The sequence below is a fragment of the Salvelinus namaycush genome, chromosome 5 (assembly GCF_016432855.1).
Source record: "Salvelinus namaycush isolate Seneca chromosome 5, SaNama_1.0, whole genome shotgun sequence".
In the NCBI taxonomy this organism is placed as follows: Eukaryota; Metazoa; Chordata; class Actinopteri; order Salmoniformes; family Salmonidae; genus Salvelinus; species Salvelinus namaycush.
This window is the reverse complement of record NC_052311.1, coordinates 48,400,137-48,423,630: the sequence shown is the minus strand read 5'-3', so window position 1 is coordinate 48,423,630 and position 23,494 is coordinate 48,400,137. Positions and strand designations below refer to the sequence as shown.

The 23,494-nt window shown below is 42.4% G+C and overlaps 1 protein-coding gene across 1 annotated transcript in view; it reads right to left on the bottom strand.

Annotated features, from left to right (window-relative positions):
* The window catches only part of LOC120047154 (zinc finger protein 385D-like), a 94,216-nt gene that overhangs the window by 3,392 nt on the left and 67,330 nt on the right, over positions 1-23,494 (bottom strand). The window contains exons 3-4 of the mRNA XM_038992688.1: positions 9,295-9,402; positions 4,735-4,903 (exon numbers count right to left, since the gene is read on the bottom strand). Coding sequence (XP_038848616.1) covers positions 4,735-4,903; positions 9,295-9,402 — 277 coding nt within the window. The remainder of the gene's footprint in view (positions 1-4,734; positions 4,904-9,294; positions 9,403-23,494) is intronic.

Here is a 23,494-nt window from a genome sequence, read left to right as displayed (position 1 = left end):
AGTGAATTAATTTAATTTATAATACTCTACAATATCCAAGTGACAGTATACACCATTAACTCTAGTTGACACCTGTGATACTTGATATTTCTGTTATATCGCATAAAGCCACCATGTGAATCCCTAATTGGATGGCAATTGATGGTGGGCCTCACCTTGTCACTGATGAATACTATTTATGCTAAGAGGAAAACAATAACAGTGCCCCTCACCCCCCTGCAATTATTATCCAGCTACTCCCAGCCTTCTTTTGAGTGCCAGGTATCAAAACATCCCGCAGTCACACTATGCCAACCCCTCAATCAAAGCCAACTCACTAGAGACCAAGAGCTGTCAACCTACCTTCTTCTGTGGGCAGGTTTTCAGCACAAGATAATGATTTGATTTGTCCTTGAAAAGCAGGGTTAAATGTGTTTTTGTAGTTTGTCTGTCAACATATATGTATTGTGCTTGCATGCGCACATGCGTGTCTCTATACATGTGCTTTTGAGTATGTACTCTCTCTATGTACACTGTGTTTTTGTGGTGAGTATATACAGTATGTGTGTGGTTGTGTACTGTTCACACACAAGCATGGATGTGACTCTTCGTTGCTTCATCTTTTAAACAGGAAATCCCATTTCAGTGACCCACCTCTATTTCAATCAAGGGCGACCTGTTCAAAAGGCAATGTAGGCACATACATGTGTCTGTTCTTGCATTGCAGTGCACTCATCTTCCATAATGCCATTAAAGAGCCATTTGCCTTTCGCGAGCAGGTGATTATAGTGTACTTTGGCTGGCCTAAAACGCCCTCTACTCTGGGAAGGCTCCAGTAATCCATATCCCCACTCGCTGTGACCTAACTGGCTCTGTTAAGAACTCAATCACCTCTCATTAATGAAGGTAATGACTGTGATCAATCTAGAGAGGCAGCGGGTGGGGACTGACAGTTATGGGCTAAGAGGGTGGGGGGGGGGGTAGTGAGGGAGAGAGAGAAACAGGGATATAAGGAAGGGGTAATAGATTAAACAAAGGATTAAGGAGATGGAACGAGAAAGAGAGATTGGAGAGGGAAAGAGAGCAGGGAGAGGAAGTAACAATGAGAGAGAAAGAGGGAATGAAAAATACAGTAAGTGAAAGAAAGATGAGGAAGTGCAGGGACTCCAGAAGGAAAGGGGGAAGAGAAGAAATTAAATCAAAAGAGAGGGACACAATTAGAGAGAGAGAGAGAGAGAGAGAGAGAGAGAGAGAGAGGATGCCACAAAGAAAGAGGGAATTCGATTGGGAAAAAGAGACAGCATCATGACCCTCTTGGAGAGCTTCCCGTCCTTTTTGTCATCTGTTTCTTTTTTACCCCCCTTTTCTCCCCAATTTCGATCTTGTCTCATCGCTGCAACTCCCCAATGGGCTTGGGAGAGGCGAAGGTAGAGTCACCCGCTCCTTAACACCCGCCAGCTTAACCCGGAAGCCAGCCGCACCAATGTGTCGGAGGAAACACCGCTCAACTGGCGACCGGTGTCAGCATGCAGGCACTCGGCCCCACCATAAGGAGTCGCTAGGGAGCGATGAGCCAAGTAAAGGCCCCCCGGCCAAACCCTCCTCTAACCCAGGATGACGCTGTGCACCATCCTATGGGACTCTGTTGTGGCACAGTCCGGGAATGGACCAGGGTCTGTAGTAACGCCTCTATCACTGCGATGCAGTGCCTTAGACCGGTGCGCCATTCGGGAGGCCCACGTTGCCTGTTTCTATACCTCTATAGCTCTCAGTTTTCCCAGGAGATTTCCTTTGGCGATAGAGCAGAAACGCTCTTCTCAAATCCTTCCACTCTCGTTAGGCTTCCAGGCAATCACAGAGCTCCCCCTGAGATCTGATTACCTTTCTCAATGATGCTGGATTAAGCTCTTTAATTAAAATGATTGGGCCCCATTATATGCCACCATGACTTAAAGGACAGAAACCCCTCAAGGCCCTGCAGTTGTGAGGCATTCCTTCCTTTCTTCATTTTGATTTTCAGGCCAACTACAGAGGCAGTTTTGAATCTACTGTGATTAGGATCTTGATAAAGTAGCTTGGATACAGAAGTGTATTTATAATGGTCTTGATTATCATTTGGATAACAGAGCAAAATTATCTTTGAGATATTTCACAGCAGGGGTCATTGAACTTACGTTGACTCATTCAGCCCCTCCTTCCTCATTGGAATTCATTCTCCAGACAAAATCCTTTTGGAAAGTTTCTACAGCTTTAAACCTCCTCAGAACTTCTCACAAATGAGGGCATTTACAGGAAATCCTAGTTCCACGCAAGTGAAAAGCAGGTTTAATGCACAGAGTCATCAGCTTTGCCACTTTGTGATGCATGTCTGTGTTTAAGGGCTTTTTCCAACCCAGTGCATACAGATTTGGATCTTTGAATTCCTTGTTGGTTAGGAGACGTGCATGGGGAGCTTTAGTGGTTAACTGATGGCTGAACAAGCCTAAGCACGCCCCCATGCCCCATGCCTGTTCTATTGTGCAGCTGCTGCCAGTGCAGGCATAGCTCCCCTGACAATCTGCTCTTTAATAGCTAATATCAGGGTACATTTCCTCAGGCACTGGACTGGAACTGTGAGATGGCGACTGTGTTATGGGCGACTCTTCTCTTTCTTAGCCACGTGCATGCGCACACACGCACACAGACACACACGCAGACACACACACAGACACACAGCTTGACAAGCAGTGGCTAAGCCATTGGCTAATCTATACAATCTCACTGTGGCCGGCTGTCCTTTCGAAGCCACACACAAGTTCACAAGTTTAAAACACACACACACGCACACATCCTCAAAATGCATACAGAAAATACATGAACTCACATGTACACAGAATGTGCGTTATAATGGCTATTTGGCAGAAGTTTTGCATCAACACTGAGAGCCCACTATCAAAAGAGACTGCAGTTCTTCTCCCCATTCCTCATATCTGCTCTCCGTAGCCATTCCTCTTCCCTGACCTCCGCTTTTCATTAGAGGAGCTCACGGGCACTGATATACCGCTAAATACTTCAGCCCCAAAGATAATGTGGCGTTTACCCGCCTCGCCAATTAATTTCCCTGACATCTGAGCCCATTAATATTCATTACCCAACACCACTTTTGACAAACGGACGCTCCCACGCTTTGTGGACACGATAGTGAGGTGGAGGAGAAACCTGCTTGTTTTGTTTTGGGAGGTCAGTGATGAAAATGATTTATGGCTATTTGTTCCTTTTCCCGATACAGTGTTTAATGGTCTGTCTTTGAGGCCTTTCAGGGTCTTATTTTTAAACATTATTTTGCGAACAATATTTTCCACATAGTGAGACGTGGGCTTGTTCTTGAGACACACCTATGAGTGAGCTCTGGACTGCATTTCTCTAACACATGCATACATACTCAAAGACATACCGGATGAATAAACTAAAGCTTGTTTTGGAATTCATTAGGTTTGTACCAGACTGAAGTGTGATATCAGCTCTCGTTAGAGGGGGTTTCAATTAAACTAACATGAGGAGGACCCAAACATACATTGACAAAATCCCCCATTTGTGGAGCAAAAGTTATATTAAAAAGTAACCTGTTATACTCTACCTTCACAACTCAAATCAAACTTTATTTGTCATATGCGCCGAATACAACAGACCTTACCTTGAAATGCTTACTTACGAGCATTAACCAACAATGCAGTTCAAGAAAGAGCTAAGAAAATATTTACCAAATAAACTAAAGTAAAAAATACTAAAAAGTAACACAATAAAATAACAATAACAAGGCTATATACAGGGGGTACCGGTACCGAGTCAATGTGCAGGGGTACAGGTTAGTCGAGGTAATTTGTATATGTAGGTAGGGGTAAAGTGACTAGAATTTGGGGACAAAACATTATCCCATTGGAATAAATAACTTATGAATTTTGAAATATGTTGCTACTCTCTCTGTAAATTGTGAATGATCCTATTCTGCAGGTTTGAGCATGTGGGACCAGAGGGTTCACAATACAGTGCCTTCAGAGTGTGAACAGGAATCGCAGAACCTGAGCTCAATTATGGATGCTTGTATGTGCTCCAGAAATGTGCTCCTGGTTTAAAATCGCTTACTCATGGAACATTGGATTGTAGATCCTAGACTGAGGCACTCAGACCTAATCCTGGAAAGCCATGGTCCAAAGTTTCATTGGTGCCATTTTATGAGGCAATTAAAGATGGATACAGGAAGACTTTAGTAGTGGACAGAGGTAACCCAGAGAGCACTCTGGTTCTCCAGGTCCTATGGGTTTAGCTGTAAGACTAATGGAATTGACAGAGGTCATCCTCCAGGCCTCCACTGACTACATTTTAGAAAGATAAAAGAGAGTCAAGCTTATCTGGTCCTGGTGCCTGTCTCCTGTAGTAAATGTACATCATCAAGACGTCTCCTGTATCTACTTCCTCCTGCTCCCAACTTCCTCTAGTGTGACACCATGATCAGATATACAACATTTACAGTAATGTTATCCAGGTGAAAACAAATGAATGTGCAGAAAGAGAACTATCAACACACAGTTTCTGTACTCCCACAGTTTTCTTTTGTAACCTTTACACCAAAGGGACCTGGTCAAGGTATTTCGGCAGACTCGGCACCTTTTGAAATTTGTTGGATGGATGTGACAAAGAAGAGTGACAGACAGAGAGAGTGGATGGGGATTGGAAAAAACAGCGGATACGGAAGGAAAGTAAAGGAAAATTACCAACCTTTCCTGTCAGTGCCGTAGCACATTGCTGGAGGGTTGATGCTCTTAGGGACTTCCTGGTTGGTGGTTTCCTTGGTGACCACTGTACCTTTGAGCTTACATTTGGTAGCGTCCAGAGATTTCAGCTTCTTGGCATGTTTTGTTCCTTTGTAGTGGGCTAAGGCTTGGCTCTGTGAGAAGAACAAATAGCAGGCTCAATTTAAACCAGGCCAAATTATGACCAAAAACTAACTCAAATCAGTGACTCATGAAACATACAACACAGTGAGCAGGCATCACAAAGCATTGCCTTTTATAGTGCTGAGTAAACACAAACTTTAAAGGGCTTCAGCATCAAAAGAACATCCATGACATTAACAAGGACCATGCGCTGCAGAGTGTAGTCCAATTATATATACAATGTTATCCATGCTCCTTTGCCTGTTATGTGATTTTTTTCTTTATCTCACATCTCAGTATAGTATCAGTGGCCTTGTGATGGGTGAATCTGTAATAGTCTGATGTATTATTTATGTAGCTGTTTGAATTTAGAGTCCAGACACGATTCGTCCAAGATTCACTCGTGGACTGGACCACATACAAAAACTTTCAGTCGTCCTTGTTTACCTCCACATACTTCCTGGCTGACTTTGCCCGTGGCAGGAAAGGAAGGTATTAGGAAAAATGCTATTGCATTTTGTGCCAACCGCATCCCCAGCAGGGCATTGTTAGCATCTGTATGGGCTACGAGGGAAGTTTCAATCAAAACCATTGAGACAAAGAATTCTTACTTGCTGTTTGCAATTTTTAGGAGAAAATTTGCTTTCTCCATGCCAATTAGAGCAAATCAACCAAATGGAAATTTCCAGATAAAACCTCTTTTCTCTGCACTCAACCTAAATTGATTTAGTCTGTGGAGGTCATAGACAATTATTGGCATTGGAAAATGCATACAATACTAATCCTCTGCTGCAAGGAACCAAAAAAAATCCAAGCATGGCACTAGCTAGTTTTCCATCCAATTGGCAACAGATTTTCATGCAAATATTCTAAAATCTGCATTAAGACATTTTCCCACCAAAGATCTGTGTGTGATGACGTAGTACATATAAACATATTTTGTTATACTATTGCTGTTAAATATAAATTAAATGGATTTCCATCGCATTTTCAACTCTACGGATCGTTTGTTCAAAAGAAATTTTGCGTTTTATGGCGACTCTTTGGTCTTGGCATGTGCGGTGCGGGTAGGCTACCTACACGATGAGAGCAAGATTATTTTTGTTTTTCAAACGGCAGCCAAGCATCGATTATCATGTCATCAGAATAAGACGGTAGATATTTATTGGAAAGGAGCATCAAGCTCATCAACTTGCACTTTTACCACCCTGTAAAGTTCATCATCACTTATTTACATTTACATTTACATTTAAGTCATTTAGCAGACGCTCTTATCCAGAGCGACTTACAAATTTAATCTGTAGCCTAATATACAGCCTGCTGTAACAAGTCGTAGTGGAAGGACCACACAATATCATCGGGTGACTTCAAATTTACTTCGATATGATGGTTATTATATCAATATTTGCGCATAAAGGCGCAAATATAAACTTTCCACCGCCATTTCTCGCATTATATATTTTACAGAAACAAAAATATCCCACTTTGTCGAGCGTATTTTGATTGTTTGACATTTGGAAAGTTTACCGACAAATGTGCTGTTTCCATCAGGCCTGTCATGACATTTTTTATCCGACATGTTCTTCACACGCATAAAAAGGTTGGATGGAAATCTGGTTAATGTCTATGTTATCTTTACACCAGTATATTGCTTCCTTATATCATGCTCCAGGTATCCAAGCCATCAGTAGATTTTTGCCAGAAGACACAAGTGATATGGATGTGTGTTTAGTCTAATCAAGACCATAATTCATCTTTCATTAGAGCAATGATGTGGAAAAATTGCCTTAATGATACTTGCGGTTTGACACAGACCTGATTAAGGTGGGGAAGGAGGCAATTCGTTTTTGGATGGTCTATAAGTGAGAAAGACATCTTATGGAAAAAGACTGGCAAATAGCCATTTAGTCAGTCAATCAACGCACAGAAAATTAAAGTGCATTCCACGTGGTATTTAATGTTCTGTGCATTCTTTAAATCATGCTTAAAATATACAAAATATGAAATTTTTTGGTTGGGTTGTAGTCACTATGTTACAGTATATGGGTGGATGTATGGAAATATCTTGCTGGCGGTGTAATTAGATCAATAAAACCATGTGTAAGGAAAAAGATTCCAATCTGGACAAAGAAGTCCAAACAAAGGCATAACAGAGTTATGTGTGCTTGTGAGAGGGAGAGAAATAGGGAGAATGCTGTAGCAGGCCTCACTCTCCAATGACTTGCATTGGAATTATTTCTATATATACAGTACCAGACAACAGTTTGGACACACCTACACATTCAAGGGTTTTTCTTTGTTTTTACTATTTTCTACATTGTAGAATAATAGTAAAGACATCAAAACTGGAACCAAAAGTCTCAAATTTGGACTCATCAGACCAAAGGACCGGTCAAATGTCCATTACTCGTGTTTCTTGGCCCAAGCAAGTCTCTTCTTCTTATTGGTGTCCTTTAGTAGTGATTTCTTTGCAGCAATTCGACCATGAAGGCCTGATTCGCAAAGTTTCCTCTGAACAGTTGATGTTAAGATGTGTCTGTTACTTGAACTCTGTGAACCATTTATTTGGGCTGCAATTTCTGAGGCTGGCAACTATTGAACTTATCATCTGCAGCAGAAGTAACTCTGGGTCTTCCATTCCTGTGGCGGTCCTCATGAGAGACAGTTTCATCATAGCGCTTGATGGTTTTTGCGACTGCACTTCAAGAAACGTTTAAAGTTCTTGAAATGTTCAGGATTGACTAACCTTCATGTCTTAAAGTAATGATGGACTGTCGTTTCTTTTTGCTTATTTGAGCTGTTCTTGCCATAATATGGACTTGGTCTTTTACAAAATAGGGCTATCTTCTGTATACCACCGCTACCTTGTCACAACAGCTCCAACACAACCCAGGAAGCCAAACACCATGATGATGACTCAGGTTTAGAGCTGGGACTGCTTCATCTGCAATACTGCTTCCATCCCTATTCACTTTGGTAGATGGAGACTCATAAGGATGTATTCATCGATCCAGGGCAGCAAGTTGAAGACGAAGAAAAGCAGATACTTCAGGCCCTTTTTATAGACTGACATTTCCTGTCAACAGCCAAGCAAGAGGTGGAGAGAATCAGTGTGAAGTTCTCCACAGCGTGAGACTGGTTTGGTGGTAGTGAGTGTGTTTGTGGCTTGTGTTTTACTGGTCACCAATCAGAACATCAGTAGTTATCTCCTCAGGTTGAAATGGGAGGAGACATCCTCCTCTGAAGAATGACTCTTGAGGTAAAAATTGTTTTACTGTTTGAGCCAGAAATTTGAGAGCTGTGAGCTTATTGGGGCACTTTTGACTTAGTGCAGAGGAAAACTGTGTGGGAATATCCCAATAATATGGTACAATGGAAAGACCCCTTTAATTAAATCATATTGCATGTATTTTAGGTTTTTTTCACCACTCAAAAGTCCAGGTATTCTGTTCTTCACTAAAGTAAGTTAAGCTACACACACCATCCACCACCCAAACAACCTCCAAGTCCACTAGGTTTCTCCATCCAATTTAAACTCCTATATAGTCAATCTGCAAAGATGATAAAGTATTTTTGATGTCTAAGTGACATCAAACTGAAATTTCTTCTCCCTATCTCGGTACCACGGAGATTTGATAGGTAAACACCATCTTTATCTGTTTGCTCAGGAGTTGTGATTGATGGCTGGGATGGATGATGATTATCCTGAGCTAGACCTCAATGTTGAGGAAATAATAACTGCCGCATTGAGTAATCACTAGCACATTGGGGCCCTGAATAGATAGCTAGCTTCCTTAGAGGAGGAAGTATGACAATGCCATTTTGTAATGCTACTGAATTAACTACCCCTGGCTCAAAAATGTGTTTTAAATTGTAGGAAAATATGATTTGATGGTAAGAACAAGGAAATTGAACAGTCAGATTCCATGCATTTTAGTAATAAGGGTTATATAAGAACTACTTTGTTTATTATTAAACAACTGCTGTCATGTATTGCAAGATAACAGTTGCTTACTCCAACTTTAAAGTCTTTACAAGAAAGTTGCCCTAGATTACAAAGACGGCATGTTGTGCTGGATATATTATTCAGGACACATCCCCATATGAGACAAGTGACATCATGTGCTATTTCACAACTGACATCTTATATAAGAATGCAATGTGTCCCCTTTTATAACAAATTACATATACTTTTGAAGATTCATGAGCCCGTTATGTCTTATGTTTCAAGCAAGACTTTGTTTGAAGTATGACCTCATCAACATCTTCTGGAATCCTGTAAATATGGGTTGAACAAGTAGGAGTGGACCTTTGTACTTTGTTATTCAGTCTAATCCGACTCAACACAACACAGGTTCATCGTGGGCATTTGGACCCGTGTGATCTCCAGAAGCTCACTCACCTGTGAGTTGAATCTCAGTTGGCACACGCTGCACGAGACGTGTCTTCTCTTCGTCAAGGGAGGAACTCCAAACGTGTGATGCATAACAGCTTTCTGAACTGGGTCCATCTGGGGGTAGAGAGGAGAGTATAGAATCTAAGTGAGATACAGTGTTAGAGCGGACCTCTAAATCAACCTCCTTACATCCTTTGGTGTGGTGGAAAGAGAGAATGATTTTTTTTAGAGCAGGGTTCCCTAACTCAGGCAGGTGATTTTTTTTATATGGATTTTTAAAATGTTCTTCTATTGCTGGACACAAAAGACTGTAAAAACACCAGCAAATCATCAGCTCCAAGTGATTTTAATTTTGGAAATCTGTTCCAAAGTATTCCCACGCATAGTAGAGAGATACAGTATATGTGATCGCATACAAAGCCATGTTTAAAATGATTATGTTTTAGTCAAATATTATATCTGTTTGGGCTTCTTGCAGCCAATTTGCTGTCTACAAATGATTTGTAATTATGTTCCCGCCCCCCTGACCATCTGCTCAAGAAAAGATTGGCCTGCGGCTGAGTATAGTTGATGAGCCCTGCTTTAGAGCTTCTTCGGGGGTTAGACGTTGAGACACCAGTCTCAATGTCAACAGTGAAGAGGCGACTCCGGGATTCTGGCCGTCTAGGCAGAGTTGCAAAGAAAAAGCCATATCTCAGACTGGCCAATAAAAAGAAAAGATTAAGATAGGCAAAAGAACACAGACACTGGCCGGAGGAACTCTGCCTAGAAGGCCAGCATCCCGGAGTCACCTCTTCACCGTTGACATTGAGACTGGTGTTTTGCAGGTACTATTTAATGAAGCTGCCAGTTGAGGACTTGTGAGGCGTCTGTTTCTCAAACTAGACACCATAATGTACTTGTCCTCTTGCTCAGTTGTGCACCGGGGCCTCCCACTCCTCTTTCTATTCTGGTTAGAGCCAGTTTGCGCTGTTCTGTGAAGGGAGTAATACACAGCATTGTACGAGATCTTCAGTTTCTTGGCAATTTCTCGCATGGAATAGCCTTCATTTCTCAGAACAAGAATAGACTAACGAGTTTCAGAAGAAAGTTCTTTGTTTCTGGCCATTTTGAGCCTGTAATCGAACCCACAAATGCTGATGCTCTAGATACTCAACTAGTCTAAAGAAGACCAGTTTTATTGCTTCTTTAATCAGCACAACAGTTTTTAGCTGTGCTAACATAATTGCAAAAGGGTTTTCTAATGATCAATTAGCCTTTTAAAATGATTAACTTGGATTAGCTAACACAACGTGCCATTGGAACATAAGAGTGATGGTTGCTGATAATGGGCCTCTGTACGCCTATGTAGATATTCCATTAAAAATCAGCCGTTTCCAGCTACAATGGTCATTTACAACATTAACAATGTCTACACTGTATTTCTGATCAATTTGATGTTATTTAAATGGACAAAAAATGAGCTTTTCTTTCAAAAACAAGGACATTTCTAAGTGACCCCAAACTTTTGAACGATAGTGTATATAGACGGGTTAGCTGACAATGTCACAAAAACGATGCACGCGCGTCCACAGCAGAAGTCTGTGTGTTGTATTGATTCTGGACCGTCAGATAGCTAGCAACAATGACAAGAAGCTGCAAAAATTTGCTAGCTAGCTAACCAACTACTGTAACGATGTATTTGAGTGTACAACGAGTGACAATAAGTGACAATATGTTTTCAATAAAGATTTGGAGAGGAAATATAGTTTTCATGTTGTCAACACTCCTTTGATTTTAAGCCAACCCTGCCTGTTGTGCTCCACAGTTACGCACGCATCGGTTTATTGCTAAGTATCCCACCTGTCTATAGATCTAGATCTATAGGGCTGTAACTATACTGTTAAAAGGGAACATTCTATAAGAACATAATTGGATTAACGCAATCATAAAACGTTTACACAAGTTTGTGAGTAGAGCTATACTGTGGGTGCATTGAAGAAACAGGTGTGTTATGCAACATTCTTCCATTGTAAATCTCACCCAAGTTTTGGAGAGAAGATGACACATGAACCTGGCACAGGTCCCTGGCATTGAAAGCTTCAGTACGGATACATTAGCTACAGCCTGCTGGGAAATAGGCTAATATGGAGGACTGGAAACGTATCGAGTGTGAGAAACATCTGTGCCACGGAAAAAGGATGACCTTCTACTTAAAACACGCACTGGGCCTGAGTGTCAGAAATACCATCACAGTCAGTGTCAAATGAATATTAGGCTATGTAGACTTAGAATAATACACAATACACCAAGGTTACTAGGGAAGTACTTCACACAAGTAACCTTGGTGTGTTTCGGTGTATATTCAGTGTATGTTCACATAGCCTCATCACATAACGTTCACAGAACTCTCTTCTCGATCTACTGTATAAAATCTGTCCATTACACAGTCCTCCACCACTCAGCTGCACACTCAGCTGCAGTCTAAGGCCCCGTACACACTCCGGTTGTACAACTGATGTACAACGTATTTGCACAATGGTGATACAACCTGATAGAGTTTGTCTGCAAAACATTTTTTTACGGTGTCTCCACAGCGCTTGTGTAATTATTTTGGTTGTATCACAACCGTTTATCTCTGTTGTATCACAACCGTTTAAACAAATGTGTTGTAAATCAGTTCACACTTGAGTGTGAACAGGGCCTTAGCCGGCACAGCTGCATTCCTAGCGACACATCATTCCTCCATCAGACTCTCCCATCAGCCACCCACTGCGCCACATACTCCACAGAGAACCTCCTGCTGGGAGCCGGCTCCAATTGAGATATCTCCCCATCCACACACACACGTCTTCATGCTAAGTCACACGCCTGCTATCAAAGCCCACGGAAGTGTAGTTTTCCCTATTTTATTCTCTCCGAGCGAGTGTCTCCTTTCATTCATGTGTCCTCTGTGATTCATGCTGATGTGTTGGGGAGATGTCGGGGGACCATCACCCCTGACGATAGAGGAATAACCAGGCTGTTTAATGGATACTATCTGACAGCCGACAGCAGCCTGTCTGTCGGACAGTTCAGCGCGTCGGCCGTGAGACCGGTTCACTCAGAGCAGAAGATAATGCAACAAGACTAGACAGTGATGAGACGAGGTGGCAGTGTACGGGTGGGTGACTTTCACTTCCCAACTGTGATAAACTGGACAAACACAACACTGAGCACTATTTTTGTTAATTTATCAACATGATATTTTCTATATGCCCATACAACGCCCACACATCACTGCATAAAACATGAGGTCAAATGAATCCATAGATCAGCCTTTTTGCAAAGTGTCACAACTATAATAAGAATTATAGTATTTTGTGTTCTTATACATTTAGTAAAAGATTGTGGCCAGCAGCTCAAATGCTGCCCAGTTACATATTCTTTATGTGGTCTCGTAGTTTACTGTTTAGGATTCCACCACTGCAGTAATGTGACGGCATCAGAGAGAGAGAGAATGAGAATGAGAGAGAGTGGGAGAGAGAGAGCGAGAGGGAATGACTGGTCAACACACTGAGCCAGCCCCCGCCGTGTGGTCTGGAATGTTCCATTCACGGCCGCCACGCACGCTTACCATTAACTAAAGTGGGATGAATGACCTGTCAAAATTAATCCTCCCTCCTATGCGTTTCCCAATTACCTCGCTGCCTAGGCCAGTCAGTTAGTTATCAGCAGACATGCCGCTATAGATTGTTGCCACACCAAAACATTTGCAAGTCAAATGCGGGGGACGCTCATAACTTATAATGAGAAACAACAAGCTTCCCAGGTGTTAATAAAAACGCAGACCCTTATCACATGAGAGGAAGTTGAGAGGGGAAGAGAGGAAGCAATGATGTCTGAGGGGTGAGCAGAGTGTCTGCTGTAAACTGAGTGCACTACTAGTGGTTTTATCCCCTAAAGATGCTGAAAGAGATAGACTGAGATAGAGAAAGATCAATCCATTTTCCCCCCTGTCTCAGTACAACTGTTAAACTTTGAGTTCTTTTTCGTAATCACATACTGTGAGAAGTGAATATGTTTGGTGTGATATGGATTTGTTTGCAACAGGAGGAGAGAGAGGGAGAATGAGAGAGAAGAGAAGGAATTTCCCCATAGTGTACTTGAGTGGGTCACTGGATAGGAAAATTCACAGTGACCGTGAGTAGAATGAAACTCATAGAATCTTGATTCAATTTAATATTCTAATAGGATTATTATTCCGTTAGTACAGATCTATTTGATCTTCTTCAAAGTGTTAACTTGGCTCAAAAAGCCCCAGGGAACAGTCTGTTTTCTTTCTATTGCTGCACTTGTTTATCTCTCCTCCTTGGGGTTGAAGCATCCCAAACTGAAAGGGATTCACGTGTGTTTCTTCATCATGTTTAGAGGAAAATAGGTCTGGTGGATCTCAGTGGAATTTGTGTGTGTTCTGTACTTGTGTGTGTGTGTGTGTGTGTTTATCATTACTATGCAAAGGGGCAGTAGCACTACTGAGCTCTTCAATTGGGCTTCTTATTCAATATACCACACAGAAGGCTGGAGTGGGGGTTCATTATGCATATTGCTCCTGTGGATAGTGCTGCTTTTTAAGGGGTTTTAAGGGGTTTTGGATTCTGTAAAATGATTTAAGTTTCATGCTGTTGTTCCCCTTGATGCAGGCACTTAGTCAGTAACGCTAAATAAGAGTGCTAAATGATTAAAATGTAAGTAGTTAGCGTGAGAGTGAGAGAGAGAGAGAGAGAGAGAGAGAGAGAGAGAGAGAGAGAGAGAGAGAGAGAGAGAGAGAGAGAGAGAGAACCTGAATGGACTACTTTCGACGAACACAGAGCAAGCATAAGGACAATTCTATCTCTCCCTCTATTTCTCCTCTCTCCTTATAACCCCTTCTCCCCCCCCCCCCCCCCCCCCTCTCTCTGCTCTTTTTCTCCATTGTGCCTCTCGTTCCACTTATCTATCCCTCGGCTTTCTGCTTCTTGTCTCAGATTGTATTTTCTCCAGTATGAGTGGTACTTTAGCATTTTCCCATCGGTCTCCACCGCTGACCCCTCTCACACCATCAAGATCTGTTAGGATGAAATATTGAACTAGGGTGTCTCCTCTGCTCTCCAGAGCCACCTGGCTGCCTCACACTGTCCCCGACCTGCTCAGATGAAAATTTAACACCTTAACCCTTAACCCCTGCCCCACCCACCCCTTGCCTCAGAACAAAGCACATCTGAGCTCCATCAAATTGTCCTTATCCGTAGTGCTGTCACGCGTGACATGATATAAAAGCCATAACACCTAAAAAAAAGTTACTTCAAACGTTATGAAACAACGCTTAGATAGGGGTTGAATACATTTAACTGCACCCCCCCCCCCCCCCCCCCCCACATCTTATTTGAATGAATCCATCTACAACAGCAATGCAATGTCTTCACAGGTCTTGAGCCAAACTCACCACAATAAAAAGGTGTATACATTCCAATATACATCACAATTCATCTGTGTACCGTAGAGGTCAAGTTGATGTGGTTCGATAGTGTTTTGCTAATTTCTTCCATAACCCGATTTCTAATCGATCAATCTATCAAACCTCTCTGGCAACACCCCACTGGATCGAGGGGAGTTATTCTCTCGTGACATGGTACAATGAAATCTAAGATGAAACAATTTATCTTCTCATAATATTATACTATGAATATCAAACAAGGACAATATTCATGATAATGAAAGAAAAACCGACATTGCATTTGAATTCCTCTTTTCCAAATCAATGCCCTGAAATAGAGAAATGCATGGCTTACCTGCAAACACAGAATATAATAATGGTGAACACTTTAATACCAATGAATTCAAGGGTTTTACACACATGCCTACACTGCTTGAAGCAGTGCTGGCCCTTGGCATACTGTAAGCTACATAGGCGGTCGCCTAAGCAAAGGTTTCCCAAACTCGGTCCCGGGGCCCCCTCTGGGTGCACGCATTGGTTTTTTCCCTAGCACTACACATCTAATTCAAATAATCAAAGCTTGATGGTGAGATGGTTATTTGAATCAGCTATGTAGTGCTAGGGCAGAAACCAAAACGTGCACCCAGAGGGGGCCCCAGGACCGAGTTTGGGAAAGCCTTGCTTAGGCAACTCTGGCCTAGACCCTTACTGTTGAGAGTTAGAATAGTGGAATACACCATTTCTAAGTTTAGTGGTGCATCAAGCAGTTTTCCTCTTCTTACTGACAGTCAAATCAAATCAAATGTTATTGGTCAGATACACATGGTTAGCAGATGTTATTGCGAGTGTGGCGAAATGCTTGTGCTTCTAGTTCCGACCGTGCAGCAATATCTAACAAGTAAAATCTAACAATTCAGCAACAAAAACCTAATACACACACATCTAAGTAAGGAATGGAATAAGAATGTATAAATATATGGATGAGCAATGTCAGAGGGGCATAGGCCAAGATGCAATAGATAGTATAGAATACAATCTATACATACGAGATGAGTAATGCAAGATATGTAAACATTGTTAAAGTGGCATTATTAAAGTGGCCAATGATTTCAAGTCTGTATATAGGCAGCAGCCTCTCTGTGCTAGTGATGGCTGTTTAACAGTCTGATGGCCTTGAGACAGAAGCTGTTTTCAGTCTCTCGCTCCCAGCTTCGATGCACCTGTTCTGACCTCGCCTTTTGGATGATAGAGGGGTGAACATGCAATGGCTCGGGTGGTTGTTGTCCTTGGTTATCTTTTTGGCCTTCCTGTGACATCGGGTGCTGTAGGTGTCCTGGAGGGCAGGTAGTTTGCCCCCGATGATGCGTTGTGCAGACCGAACCCCCCTCTGGAGAGCCCTGCGTTTGTGGGCGGTGCATTTTCCGTACCAGGCGGTGATACAGCCCGACAGGATCCTCTCAATTGTGCATCTGTAAAAGTTTGTGAAGGTTTTAGGCGACAAGCCAAATTTCTTCAACCTCCTGAGGTTGAAGAGGCGTTGTTGTGCTTTCTTCACCACACTGTCTGTGTGGGTGGACCATTTCAGTTTGTCAGTGATATGTACGCAGAGGAACTTAAAACTGTTTCCTGAAGTCCACGATCATCTCCTGTGTTTTGTTGACGTTGAGTGAGGGGTTATTTTCCTGACACCACACTCCGAGAGTCCTCACCTCCTCCCTGTAGGCTGTCTCATCGTTGTTGGTAATCAAGCCTACTACTGTTGTGTCATCTGCAAAATTGATGATTGAGTTGTAGGCGTGCATGTCCACGCAGTCATGGGTGAACAGGGAGTACAGGAGGGGGCTGAGTGTAACAGTTTAACTTTATTCCGTCCCTCGCCCTGACCCGGGCGCGAACCAGGGACCCTCTGCACACATCAACAACAGTCACCCACGAAGCATCGTTACCCATCGCTCCACAAAAGCCGCGGCCCTTGCAGAGCAAGGGGAACCACTACTTCAAGGTCTCAGAGCAAGTGACGTCACCGATTGAAACGCTATTAGCGCGCACCACCGCTAACTAGCTAGCCATTTCACATCGGTTACATGAGCACGCACCCTTGTGGGACCCCAGTGTTGAGGATAAAGTGGAGATGTTGTTTCCTACCTTCACCACCTGGGGGTGGCCCGTCAGGAAGTCCAGGACCCAATTGCACAGGGCGGGGTTGAGACCCAGGGCCTCAAGCTTAATGATGAGCTTGGAGGGTACTATGGTGTTGAATGCTGAGCTATAGTCAATGAACAGCATTCTTACATAGGTATTCCTCTTGCCCAGATGGGATAGGGCAGTGTGCAGTGTGATGGCGATTGCATCGTCTGTGGACGTATTGGGGCGGTAAGCAAATTCTGGGTCTAGGGTGACAGGTAAGGTGGAGGTGATATGATCCTTGACTAGTCTCTCAAAGTACTTCATGATGACAGAAGTGAGTGCTACGGGGCAATAGTCATTTAGTTCAGTTACCTTTGCATTCTTGGGTACAGGAACAATGGTGGCCATCTTGAAGCATGTGGGGACAGCAGACTGGGATAGGGGTTAATTGAATTTGTCTGTAAACACACCAGCCAGCTGGCCTGCGCATGCTCTGAGGACGTCTGGGCCGGCAGCCTTGCGGGGGTTAACACGTTTAAATGTCTTACTCACGTCGACCATAGAGAAGGAGAGCCCACAGTCCTTGGTGCCTGGCCGCGTCGGTGTCACTGTGTTATCCTAAAAGCGGGCAAAGAACGTGTTTAGCTTGTCTGGCAGCAAGACGTCGGTCTCGGCGACGTGGCTGGTTTTCCTTTTGTGGTCCGTGATTGTCTGTAAACCCTGCCACATGCGTCTCGTGTCTGAGCCGTTGAATTGCGACTCCACTTTGTCCCGATATTGACATTTTGCCTGTTTGATTGCCTTGTGGAGGGATCGACTACTCTGTTTAGTATTCTGCCATATTCCCCGTCACCTTGCCATGGTTAAATGCGGTGGTTCGTGCTTTCAGTTTTATGCAGATGCTGCCATCTATTCATGGTTTCTGGTTAGGGTAGGTTTTAATAGTCACAGTGGGTATAACATCTCCCATACACTTCTTGATAAACTCAGTGACCGTTTCGTTAGCCCACGTTAGCTAATATTTTTTAGATTGGTAAGTCAGTCTACCCAGCTATCTAAACTTGTAGTAATCATGGCTGAATTACCAACAGCACGAAGGGCCTAGGGTGTCCAGGGGCACTGACCTCCAGGAGGCCTGTCATGCCAAATAGTGTCCCCCTGCCAAAGAGTGCCCCTGGTATTGTAGCAGTCTGTTTGTATGTAGCTTGCACTTCAATGGCATCCCTCAAAGAGATTTTATTTTATCTTTCCAACCAGGCAAAGCACTATGAAGGCACTACTGATCTCGACAAGAGGCGCAACATTCGCAGGGGGCAAAGAAATTCACAAATTCACAATTCCGGGTAATGTTAAGCAGTTAACTTTTTCAAAAACCATTTCCATCTAATTATTTGGTCATCTACATGTTGCTAGCAAAACATGTAGTTATATATCTGTCATATTGATGTATCTAGCTATAATTAACCCTGATCAATCAAATGGATAGGTGTAAGCAATTATGATAATTACAACTGCACTTAACTAGGTGTCTTTGCTAGACAGACACATACAGACAGACAGCTGGGCAAGTGAAATAACCTTTTGTTTATCAATCACATTTGATTATATCTGAAATTATTGTGATTTCAATGAATGTCATATCAGAGAGCACACAGTGTTTCAATTTGTGACTGTGCTAAAAGGTCAGTACCTGTCTAGCCTGCCAGAAGTTTGAGAGGGTGAAGACTGTGGCGCCAGAGTTGAAGCCTGTCATGACGCTAGCCCTTTCAGTGAATTGTCTAGCAGAGATGTGAACAACCCCCCTTCTCTTGTTAGGAGGGGAGGGTGGGGGGGGGGGGGGGGGGGACAGTTTTACAACTTTACAACCACGTTCTAAATTCCATGCAGAGACTCTTGTCTCCCTGACCATGCAATATGGGAGAGAGAGGGTCACAGTAGAACAAAGGAACTCTCCTGCCAAATTCTACTACATCCCAGAATTTGAGAATTAAACAATAAATATTCTTATTTTGGAGAATGTGTAAGCGGTTGGTGGAGAAGCCAGCTACAACCCGGTCCGTTTTGTTTCATGTTTGTGACCTCATGAAAGACAATACAGCCACATTACCCTAACTCTGTTTATACCGGTTCCTCAGTTACGAGGCTTGCATCTAATTCTTGTATAAAATGAATGAGTAAAGATGAAACTATTAGCGAAATGATGAAATGTGATGTTAACCTTTAAAATGAGAGAATTGGCCTTCCACATAAAGTTTAGCTAAGTCAGTAGCCACGCCCAAGTGAATAGACATTGGTTGGAAATTATGAATCAACCCCTTTTCCACTCTTGAATAAAAGCCTCCTTGACAAAAAGTCACCTCAGTTACAAATAATGGGAGGACATATCCTCCACGTTGAAGACGGCTAATTTCAACTATATAGGCCAGGAAACATGAGAGCTTGCTCCACACGTGAAATGGTATGAACTCTGAACTATTGATCACCTAAAGAAGAAGCGCATACTAAACTAGCATATATCAGACTGCAGCTGAACGTATGCACAAATCCAGTACGAGAACACTGACCGACGAGGAAGCATCTCCAGAGTGAGATGAACCTCTCAGATCACGTGAACCTCTCAACCAATGAAACGGAAGATTCCTCAAAGGACGATGGCGACATTGACTGGGCAAACCAGAGCCTCACATCACCAGCTCAACTCTTGAAGCCAGCTTCACGTAAATACAATGCATTGCTTTTCCGAATGAGCGATCGTTAGCGGCATATGTATTTATGTGAGAATAGCTTCCCAGGTCTGATAGAGACCCATGGTCCTTAGTTTTCCTTCCAAAACCCCCTTCTCTTCTCTCTGAATCTATTGTGTTATAACCAAACTGTTTTTGTTTAGTCCACTAGGGACGGTATTTACTGTATAATGTTATTATGTATTGTATATTCTGTAATTGTTTAATTACTTAGTAAATAAATAATTGAGCCAATTTGTGTACGGATGACTCATAAGTAAAGGCTGGGTTTGTGCAGATAACCAAGAATTTTATGACGTTCAGATGAGACATATTTGGTAAAGAATAATTCATGACTGATTGACTGCTATTGATATAAAAGATCTTCAGATCTTTAGGAGTGGATTCGGGAGATAGACACTCTATATAAACTAATGCTTCTGTGGTGCCCCAGGTTATTAATGGTTTAACTGTTGCATGGTTAATTCAATCACAAAATCAATTACACGTTAGGTAATCAATTTGAAAATAGCATGTCATCTCATTAAAGAAGTCAGAGACACGACAAGCCCATCAAAGTTGTTTCACCATGATCAGTAAGTGTAACAATACAATTTTTGCCCTGATAAGTTGTTTTGTAATGCTTGCTTTATTTATTATAGAATGTGTGTGTGTGTGTGTGTGTGTGTGTGTGTGTGTGTGTGTGTGTGTGTGTGTGTGTGTGTGTGTGTGTGTGTGTGTGTGTGTGTGTGTGTGTGTGTGTGTGTGTGTGTGTGTGTGTGTGTGTGTGTGTGTGTGTGTGTTAGTATTCTTACAAATATGAAAATCTGCATACTGCATTACACAGATACGGGTAAGAATAAAATAATCTTCTCTCTAACACTCTAAATGTTAGGGGTGTACTTAATCGGACCCTTCACAAAATCCAGGAATGGCAACAGCTGTTGTCTGACAGCGACCGATCACTTCACCAAGTGGGTGGAAGCAATATCCATTAAGGTCAGTAAAGGAAGAGAATGTGCTTAACTCTAAATTCCCTTCTGTAACCTATTAAAAACGGTGCTTGGAACCAAAAATAGATTTTTGTTTTGTATGATACCAATCAAGAACGAGACTGGCGAGGCCACCTCAAGGTGATGATGGACATCTTCAACACCCACAGTTCTCCTGAGGCCATCTTGAGTGAAACAAGGTACGGATGTTATTGGTTATATTCTGTTTTTTTAAATTGTATTTTATGGTACATAAGACATATTTCAATATCTTACATTGTCAATAGATATCCCTTTCCTACCCCCTTCTCCAGGTTTTGGATGAACGGACCAACCAGACCCTCAAGACTGCCATGGGCAAATCCCTTGACGGTACCAGGAACGGTGGGAGGACAACCTGAAGGTCATTCTCTTTGCACACAACAGCAGCGTCCAGGCCTCCAGAGTACTCGCCGATCGCCTGATGTACGGACGGGAGCGGCAGCTGTTGACTGAGGTAAACAATGCAATAGTACTGTATATACAATTATTGCATATACTGTAGTCTTTAAAATTTGTGATTGACTTAGTGTTATTTGTCTATTGCTATTTTTGTATAACATACTTTCAGATCACTGAAACTCCACCTGATGTGGAAGTTGTGGAACCAGATCAGAACGTCTTCGAGGACCACCTTCAGGCACGGACTGAGAAGGATGTGGAGGCAAATGACTCGGTTCGGAAGAAGGACGGAAGGAAGACGAGACCTGGGAAACCTCGCTGCTCTTTCGCTCCTAGCTGGGGTCACCATCTGTTAAGGTGAATCTAAAAATCTCAGATAATAACTATTTGCATTTGCACACAAAATAACCTGACTCAGATTTTTTCTCTTTGTCTTCCTAGAGTTACCTCGGTGGAAGCCAACAATCTTCTCCAGTTGGAGTGGTTGGACGGTCGACCACTGAAAGCCTACACTTTGGTGAAGCCCATGAGACAAAGTATGTTAAGCTTTGGTTGACATTTGAGAAAGCTTATAAAAATGTACCTCCTTCATTTACCTCTCCAAATGACTATATAACTATTGATTATCGATACCCAGGAGGTATCTCACCCAACAGAGCCATTGAATTTGTATCAGTCTGATTCTCTGTGCTCTGAGTCGGAGGTGGACCAGCTTGAGGGGGACCAGCTTGAGGTAGGTTATACCTTCAAAAACTGTTTAAAATTAAATTTCTTCCATTTATAACACTGCACTAATCCATCACATTAAATGTAACCTGTGTGTTTGCTTGTTTATGTCTCTGTCTCCGACCCTGTTCCCTTTACTCTGCTCCTGTTCTCCAGGACCTAGGGGTTCTGCCTAACACCCAAACGTGGATTTACCGGATGTCCTCCCTTACCAACCACCCTCCAACTATTCATTACATCTACGGCTACTGTTGTTGTCATTATCTGTTAAGAAAGTTTTCTTGCTTCATCATACTGGGCACATAATACACTAGCACTGCAAACACTCAGAACAAAGAGAGCAGCCGTGCCTGGACTTTGAAGTCTCCCTCTTCAAGTCCCCCTTCCGAGACTGGCTGTCTGTTGAGAACAAGTGACAGGTAGAACCTCCCATCCACACAGCACCCACTTCCTCTCTATTCCACACACACAAGAATTCAGTATTTCAGTCTATGACTGCCATGTGAGTGTTCCAAAAAATCTGGTGAAAATAAATGAATGACACAACTGAACCAAAAAAAGATTAAAGTTTATATATTTAAATCTTAAAATATTGCCAGGTTGGTTTTCACAGCTGTTTCACAAGGTGTTTGTTGTTGTAAATTTTAAGGTATCCCTAGTTCAACATTATTCATTGTTGTATCCTGGGACCTACAATAGGTACATATATATTCAACCACAAGGGTGTACTAATGAACTATGCGAGATAGATAGATATATTTTTATCATAATAGAGGACTACTGAAATAATATTATTTCAATGTGGATAAGGGACGGGCAGCTTAAAATAAAAACATGCCAACCAGACAAGCCAGTGTATGAATCAAAAATATTTGCATATGAATGGCGTGTAAATTAGCTGACTTTGTTATCTGTAAGGTAAGTAACATTGTGTCAAGCAGATTACAAGTTTTTTTGTTGCTATTTCAGAAACGTAGCAATGTTTAAGACATGGATTTCAATTAGCTTCAAAACTGCACACATTTCTTTCCACCCCATGGCAAAATATATAGAATTGCAGGAAATTATCTGTAAAACTGCACATTTTTCTCTCCGCCTCATGGCAAAACGAGTAGAATTGCATGAAATGTGCTATAACATTCCTAAGTTTTCTCTCAGCTCCATGGCAAAATGTGTAGAATTGCAGGAAATTTACTTTAAAACTAAATCTAATTCTAAAACTACTTTTGCCCGCGAGGTGGAGGGGCCTCCCAACAGATTCTCGCCTATGGCCCTCAAAAGGTTAGGGCCGGCCCTGAAGTGATATGGTCATTTTTTTTATGTGAATGCAAGGAATTATATCTTTTGAAGTTTGTAATACTACTGAGCTCTAGATATTGTAGTTTGTGTACAAATCAGAGGATGTTTCAGAGTCTCAGGGGGATAACCGTGGAGGAAGATTTAAATACATATCATAAACATTTCACATAACAGCGGAAGGGAAGTATAAATGTTCACAGAATCCCAGCTCGAAGTAGGGTGTGGCAAAAGACCACAAAACATCTCCTACGATAGGCACGTTCAGCCCTCTAGCCGCTCTAGGCTAACAATCTAAACGATGATGTAGTCTTGAAAGATTGTCAGTCTCGTAAATCCACTGGGTCAACCTTGTCTCGGTGTGAAAATATTTCCTCTGCTAAATCTTTCCCGGGGACCGTACATGGCAAGTGTGCTTAACATTAGGGAACAATCAGTGTCGCAGGTGCAAACTGCTTGCGTGACTC